The 7,590-nt window shown below is 34.8% G+C and overlaps 2 protein-coding genes across 2 annotated transcripts; both read right to left on the minus strand.

The window, feature by feature from the left end:
• Positions 1 to 618: 618 nt before the first annotated feature.
• LOC101212163 (D-amino-acid transaminase, chloroplastic) lies at positions 619 to 3,273 on the minus strand. Its single transcript, XM_004145996.3, has 5 exons — positions 2,831 to 3,273; positions 2,647 to 2,705; positions 1,903 to 2,078; positions 1,107 to 1,780; positions 619 to 1,018 (listed from the first exon to the last, which is right to left on the minus strand). Exons 1-5 carry the CDS (start codon positions 2,865 to 2,867, stop codon positions 918 to 920), a joined length of 1,047 nt encoding a protein of 348 aa, XP_004146044.1. The 5' UTR covers positions 2,868 to 3,273; the 3' UTR covers positions 619 to 917.
• A 475-nt stretch (positions 3,274 to 3,748) lies between these two features.
• Positions 3,749 to 7,127, minus strand: LOC101212407 (probable aminotransferase TAT2). The gene is made up of 7 exons (XM_004145997.3): positions 6,641 to 7,127; positions 5,340 to 5,679; positions 5,000 to 5,218; positions 4,784 to 4,843; positions 4,381 to 4,536; positions 4,192 to 4,285; positions 3,749 to 4,108 (listed from the first exon to the last, which is right to left on the minus strand). Exons 1-7 carry the CDS (start codon positions 6,889 to 6,891, stop codon positions 3,990 to 3,992), a joined length of 1,239 nt encoding a protein of 412 aa, XP_004146045.1. The 5' UTR covers positions 6,892 to 7,127; the 3' UTR covers positions 3,749 to 3,989.
• Positions 7,128 to 7,590: the final 463 nt, after the last annotated feature.

Consider the following 7,590-nt stretch of genomic DNA (forward strand, 5'->3'; position numbering starts at 1 on the left):
TTGTACCTATAAATCTTGGAACCTTCCAACCTTCTATGAATAATAATTAATAGTAATAATATTATATATTTTAAAAAAAATCACAAACTCAATTTATTATACAATATTTTATCAAATATTATATTTTCTTTTTACCATTTCCCATAAAATTATTAGTAACAAAAGGGTTAATTTGCTCAAACTTTGAGGTTTGTATTTATATTACGTTTTTAAATAGGCAAGCTCCTGAATTAAATTTAAGTCCAAAATAATAAACTATGTAGTACAAAGATAAAATAATTGCACATATAACGTAAAAATTGGCAAAAGACTAAAAAATTCAGATTCATAAATTTAATCAATAAACATTTGAATTTTTAAAAGTTTTATGGTAGACACAGAATTGAAGATCTTATGATTCTATTAGCCATAACAGAAATTTTTAAATTTTTCTGGATCTATTAAACATACATTAAAAGCTAATAAATTTATTGTATAAAAATATCAGGTATCAATTACCATTCAACTAAGTTTAGTTTAACAATTCATGATTCATATTCATATTTTCAAATTTGATATTTTTTTACGAAGTTATTGCTAAAGTGTTGCCATTTTTATCTCAAATATTAACTAAAGTGCTGCAAAATTTATCTTCCAGTAGACCTTCATTTTATAATTCATCGTCAGCTTCAATAAACTTGAAGCATAGCTCAGCTTGGATAAATGCACACCGATCTTTTCAACTGATGCAAGCATCGAGTTTCCAAAGGTAAAACAACTGAATTCGCAATGAATATATACACAACATAACCGAAAAACGATCGCTATTAGGAACATGTCCAATAGGATATTTTCCTTTTATTCACGTTCAAAGAAAGCAGATATGACCATAGGAAAAGCAAGGCTTTGACATCCTTTGATTCTGTTGGGGCTTGGTTTCACTCTGTGTATGAAACTGGTATTCTCTCTGTTTCAGGGCCTGAGACCATATCATCCCAAAGCAGATCTGAAAGTGCCATCGTCAGTTCTCCTACGCGTCCTGTAACAGAGAATCAATAGAGTTGCTTATAAAAACATTTCATTCATTATCACTTCAACAGAAGTTTAGATCAGTCCATAGATATTACCATCTCCAATAGGTTCTTCATCCCATGAGATGATTGGCAGCAGCGGAAGTGTGCTTCCTACAAACATCATTTCGGCAGCGTCTTTGGCTTCCTTAACCGTAAGGTTTGCAGTTCCAACACTCTTCAGCTTCCCTTCCTTGACCAACTTCGGAGCTAACTTAAGAAGTCGCAGTGCAGTGCAACCTGAGAGAATCTTGTCGAAAGAAGGCAGGATAAGCTCCTTTTCATTGGTTATAAATGCAACGTTCACATTTGGACCTTCTGCAATATAGCCTTCTTCATCAACCCAAATGGAAGCAAATGCCCCTTTCTCTTCAGCTTCCAGTTTGGCTAGTACATTTGGTAGGTAGTTCACATTCTTCATTGTTGCAAACTGAGGTGTCTTCATCGGGATTGTGGATGTTATCGCTTTAACCCCTTCTTTGCATTGAGAGAAGTCGTCGTCAATGGCTACTGCATAAAATGCAGAATTTGCATTAACGGCAGGCGTGAGCAAGAAATCTCCAGGTCCTGCACTTAACCAATATCTTAAAGTGCCTTTCTTGAGCTGTGATACTGCTGTCAATTGGATAAGAATGCTCCGAAGAATTGACCGTGGAAAGGGAGGAGAGATCTTTGCTTTTGAAGCCGATCTTAGAAAGCGGTCGATGTGGGCATCCAACTCATACAAATATCTGTTAAAGACCAAAACAAAGGTTTTAAAACAAGGAAAGTCAGTAAGGAAGTAACAGTTATAGCAGCTTGAGAAATTAGGAGGAACTGATATAAATTTGATGAAATATTCCCATGTACCAACCCATTTAAAATAATGGCTGTATCAAACACGCCGTGGCCTCGATGAACCATGTGGTCATCGATAGGAATCACCATCATAGCTGGATCTGTAATAATCCCACCAAAAACACTGGAATACATTGCTGGATACGGTTTCTTGTTGACCAAACTCCATTTCTCGTGAAGTTTTTCGAGCAACTGTTTGAAAGGAAGAGCAAAATAATTGCATTGCAACAATGATGATACTTTCTAAAAGCCAGTAGAAAACTCAACTATATCAGATTACTCTTTCCTTCTCAAGAAAAATGTCTCCTGCATAATCTCATACAACAATGTCTCTCACCTTCAACAACCAATTAATTCTCTACTTGTGCTATTTGGCTATAAGTAGGGAGAAGTAGGGTTTAGGGTTTAGGGAGAAGGAGAATGAGAAACGAAACCATTATTTTGGTTAGTGAATTAAGACTTTAGAGATATCTCTTAGTTCTGATATCATTTATATTTCAATTTATTTGGATTCTATCACAATTTTTTTTTTACTCAAACAGGTTCTAACAGGTCCAGAGACTCGAGACATAGAAGTTCAACCATATGGAGAACAAATTTAACGAAACCATAATCCAATCCTTTCTATTAGTAGATTGATTCAGTACCTCAGAGCCTCGACTAACTATCTCAAACTTTCTACATGCCAAATGAAAAACATACAATACAAACATGTAAGGGGCAAAAAAGATCAACCAAATATAGGGTTTCAAGAATTTACCTCCAAAGATGATGAGAACACAGGAACCTTCAAGTCAGTTTCACTTCCATTTCCAATCGCTAATGCATCATCACACAAACAGAAACAATCATATTAACAACAACAAAAGACCAGACCAAAAAAAACCCACAAAAATCTCAAACCCCACATGAAAAGAAAAAAACAGAAAAAAAGAAAATCCCACCTTGAATTTCACTAGAAGAAGAATTCAAAGCCTCCATTGAACAGAACTCAAACAAAATTTACAGAACTTGGAGTGCAGAAGCATGAAAAGTGGCCAACATAAAAGGGCGTAAAGATCGATATAAAAAAACATCCAAACTAACCACTTCGACTGTAATCTTTTGGGTTTAAGTCGTATTCGAGTGAACATTTGTGAAAAGAAAGAATCTTTTGGAATTGACTATCTGAAAGTTTGTCGATACGTATTTGGAGGGTAGAGGGAGATCAAATTCCCCTTTAATCTGATTGTGATTTTGGAAGAGTATGGCTGTGTGGCAGTGTAAATCGGCGCATTCTTTGGCCAAAAGATTCGTGGCAAAAGGTGTAAGAATAAGAATACAGCAGCAGAGAATGAACAAACATTCACTAAAAAATCTCATACACGCCAATAGGCCGGCAGTTGCCATTTTCTATTTCTTATATCGACAATATTCGGATTAGAATCCACGTTGATTTAGAGTTGATAGTACATTATTGTTCAACTATGCTTATCTTAACAACTCTTTTGATCACTTTCATCAATCAACCTTATAAAGTAACTATTTTAGTCTCTTTAAAAGATCATGTTTATGTAATTTTAAAATGGTAATAATTTTGTTTTTTAACTTTAGCTCATACCAATACCAATTCAATCACAGTATACATTCACTTCCTACCCATTCTATTATAAACTCAACTCAACTATGTAGAGACAAGAGTATATTTTATAATAAAGTGAAAAAAACTATTATTACGAGTTGTTATAAATTTGAAAGTGCCGGAAAAGGTCACAAGAACATAATCGACAATGTGACAGGTGTGAATTATTTTGTAGATTTGAATTATGTACTCAATTTCACTGTTCTTTCCTATATTTCAATAATTTTGTACATTTGGCAGCTACTGTAACCGATATCATTACATATATTTCTTGTGTCGCAATTATTTCAGAAAACAAGGAAGAATGTCAGTTTTGAATCACAGTACCTATAAATTAATTGCTATATCAATACATGGAAGGAGTTGCTAAGATTTCCATTTATATTTAAATGAAGTTTCTCTGACAACAACAATTCGTTATCAGTTAACTTATGAGACTCATCCTATTGTTTCATTTGCATCACTACCACCTCAACTCTTCTTTACAATATTAGTGTATGCCTTTGACAAAAGGATTTAAGCCTCCCAAGTGCTTCTTCGAGAAAGGACGGATCGACCGCAAAAGTAATCCGGAGCCAGTTCTTCAGCCCTACCGCCGTTCCTGAAACAGCAACTAGCTTTGTTGAATTTAAGTTGTGTCTATTATATGGTACATCAAAAGCATTGGTTTTTGCAGGTTCTTACCTGGAAGAATGACGAGTGATTCTTCTTTGGCAAGCTTGAAGCAAAAATCAATATCATCACTGATATCTTCAAGAAGATCAATGTTCAATCTTACCTACAATATTGAACCATAGGCCAATAAGCAACATGGTATTCATAATTTTTTGTTTTGTTCTTTATTTTACTTAATCTAGAGGTTTCCTTCATTACCATCATAGCCATTGACCCTTCTGGTCTGTGTGTGCATGTAATGCAAGGGATTTCCTTGATCTTTCTGCAACATATTTCGGAGGTTTGCTTCAAAATGTTAATTGTTTTCTTGAAGAAAACCTCATCAGTTGACTCGAGTATGTGAGGGACTGCAGCCTGGGATATCAAAACACCATTTAGTAATACATACAAAGCTAAATTTGAGTTTAGGGTTTGAGTCGTTGGAAAATATATATTTTGATGATAGGAATTACAATAGCCAGAATCTTATCACCATCTACATCTGCCAGAACCTAGTGTTTAGTTTTGATCAATTTTAATATGACCTAACATCTCCATGTGGTCTGGCTAGTATGATAGAAGAAAGTTGTTTTGAAAAGACACAAAATTATAAGATGAGAACCTGGATGAATGTTGCAGGGCCCCCTAATATATCAAAATACTTCTTGATTCGCTCAATAACCTGCATGGGAAGATGGTATGATTCAATAGGAATTAATGACGCCAAAAGACTTGTCACTCTTTGTTTTGACAGACAAAACATAGAATATGAAGACCGATGGATAATTTAATTAAATTTCCAATTTAGCAAAGTTGCTTGTGAGGGAGGTGGAGGAACCTTGGGTTTTCTGAACGTGCCAGAAGGGTCGCTAGTCACAAACCACCCAAGTCGCCATCCTGGTACTATCCATCTCTTTGAAAGAGATCCAAGGGTGAGAACAGGAACAGTTGATCCAAAGACTCCCATGGGTACGAAAGGTCGACTTCCAAAAGCAAGATGCCCGTAAACCTCATCAGCAATTACAAGAATTCCGAGTTTTTCTGCAGTTTCAGCAATCTGAAATGCCATCAAACAAAAACATTATTAATACACTACGTCTGTCAGATAAAAAGAAAACAAAACAAAATAAGAACTCTTGTAGGTACAGTATACATGATTTTTTGAGGTTATTACCAACCTTCTTGAGATGCTGATAGCTGTACACATTTCCACATGGATTCCCTGGGTTGATAATAACCAATGCAACGGTGTTCTTATCGGCAAGGGTCTCAATGGCATCAAGATCAACCTCCCAACCTTGCTGAGGGAGTAGATTAAAGTGCCGGACTTCAAGATTCCGAAATGCAGAACAAAGTTCATAGATTGGGAAACCAGGCCTTGGAAGCAGTATATTTGCACCAGGACGAGCAAGCATTGCCAAAGCAACATCAATCGCTTGTGTGCATCCAGACGTAATAAAAACATCGTCAGATGTCAACTTATACGGAAGATCTCGAGATAAATATTCAGCAATCGCCCTGATCAGGGGAAATTTAAACTCAGAAATTAGAAAAGAAGACAGTAACCTTAATTTGATGCTACATGCCAATTATTACCCGAAACATGAGTAGTTATGATTACGCCATAGATGTAGATTTCAATTCGTGTGAGCCGACCAGTTTAAAAATTGATGCATTTAAGTTATATATTCAATACAAACTGAATTAAAAGGTACCTAAACCTATTCAAATTCTCTCTTCAGCTGAGAACCACGCAACTTGTTTCATCAAGTACTAAAGTTCAAATCCTAACATTGGAGAGTTGCAGGGCAGCATCTCAACATGTAAAGAAAATCGCAGGAACAAAATGCCAAGGAAGTACTTCAAAAACTCCCAAAAGAGATAGAAATTGATAAGAAATAGGAAGTCATGTGATGACATGAGAGAGGAAGTCTTTGTACTAATATATATATGGATATGTATATGTATAAATTGCCTCTGACCGTCTAATCGGTTGGTATGAATATGATACAAGCTTTGGATGAAGAAAACAAATTAAAATTCATTGTGTTCCTTAACTAGAAACACAGATGAAGAGCACCATATTGAACAGAAAATCAAAAGATTTGCAAAAGGGCAACCCAACCCAGCATCTAATTTTGGAGAAAGAATCAGAAATACCCAGTAACTGAAGCAACTAAAAGCAGAAAAAAGGTAGGAAAGAATCTTCAACATTGGTTGGCTATAGTTAATAACAAGAGGACAAATGAGAAAAAATAGCCAAAAAAGGGTCTGAATCAGAATGATACGAATAAGCTACGAATATTCAAAATAACAACAATGAAGAACAAACCCAAAGTCAGAAACTCATAACAAAACCATACATGCATTCATTGATTCATTAACGATTTTCAACACCGAACCCTCAAAAATCAAAAGAAGCAAACAATAATTAAGCACAAGAACAGGGGTGAAAACAAAATCGAAATAGAAATTGAACCTTCTAGTTTGGGGGAGACCAGCAGTGGGAGCATAGCCATTAAATTTCTCAGATTCAAGAGAATCAACAACGGCATCTTGAGCTATACGGGTTGTATGAAAACAAGAATAAGCAGAAGGGTCACCCATACCAAGGGAAATCAACCTTCTGCCATTGTTCTCATCAGCATTCTGAACAAGGAGACTGAGAATGCCTTTGATGGTGATAGTTGAAGCTGTGTCCACTTTAGAGTTCACAGCTTCAATCTCCATTGTAATCGATTGAATCAGATTTGTGGATATTAGGAAAGAGGAATAGGGGAAGTGGGTTTTATAGAGGAAGAAATGGAATAAATTGAGAAATTAGGAAAAGGGGTTTGTGAAATGTGAATGAATTCCATGCACAAAGACCACACGTTGGATTTGAAGCTGCAACTTCTCTCTTCTTCTACTTCTTCGTCTTCTTCTTCTGCATGGGAACAAAATTGGGGGCATTGTTGGATTGCTCTGTTACACTAAAATTTCAATTTCCCCTTTCTTTATTATCATTATTTCTCTTCATATTTTGACAATGAGTAATCACATTGCAAAATTAGGTAAAAATTTTCTATTTTAAATTTCCTTTTTGGTAAATTTTTTTTTTTTATCATACTTATCAAAATAAAATTTATTTTTAGTTCATTCATATTAGAAAAGACAATATTAGTAAGTAGAAGAAATATCTATCCCTCCTATTTGAAAAAGTCACTAACTTTCACTTCAGCCATTAATCAATTAAAAAAATTAAACATGGATGATAAACGCTAATAAAAGTCTAACATACAGCTACAAAATTTTACTATATTTTTAACTTTCTTGTCTTCTAAAATAATTTACCTACTTAAACTTGCACATTCGAGTATTTACTTTTTTGAAAAAATGGACTTATTGTGAATATAACAAAATACGTTTTAAAAACTAACCCGATAGTTA

The sequence above is a fragment of the Cucumis sativus genome, chromosome 4 (assembly GCF_000004075.3).
Source record: "Cucumis sativus cultivar 9930 chromosome 4, Cucumber_9930_V3, whole genome shotgun sequence".
NCBI classification, from domain to species: Eukaryota; Viridiplantae; Streptophyta; class Magnoliopsida; order Cucurbitales; family Cucurbitaceae; genus Cucumis; species Cucumis sativus.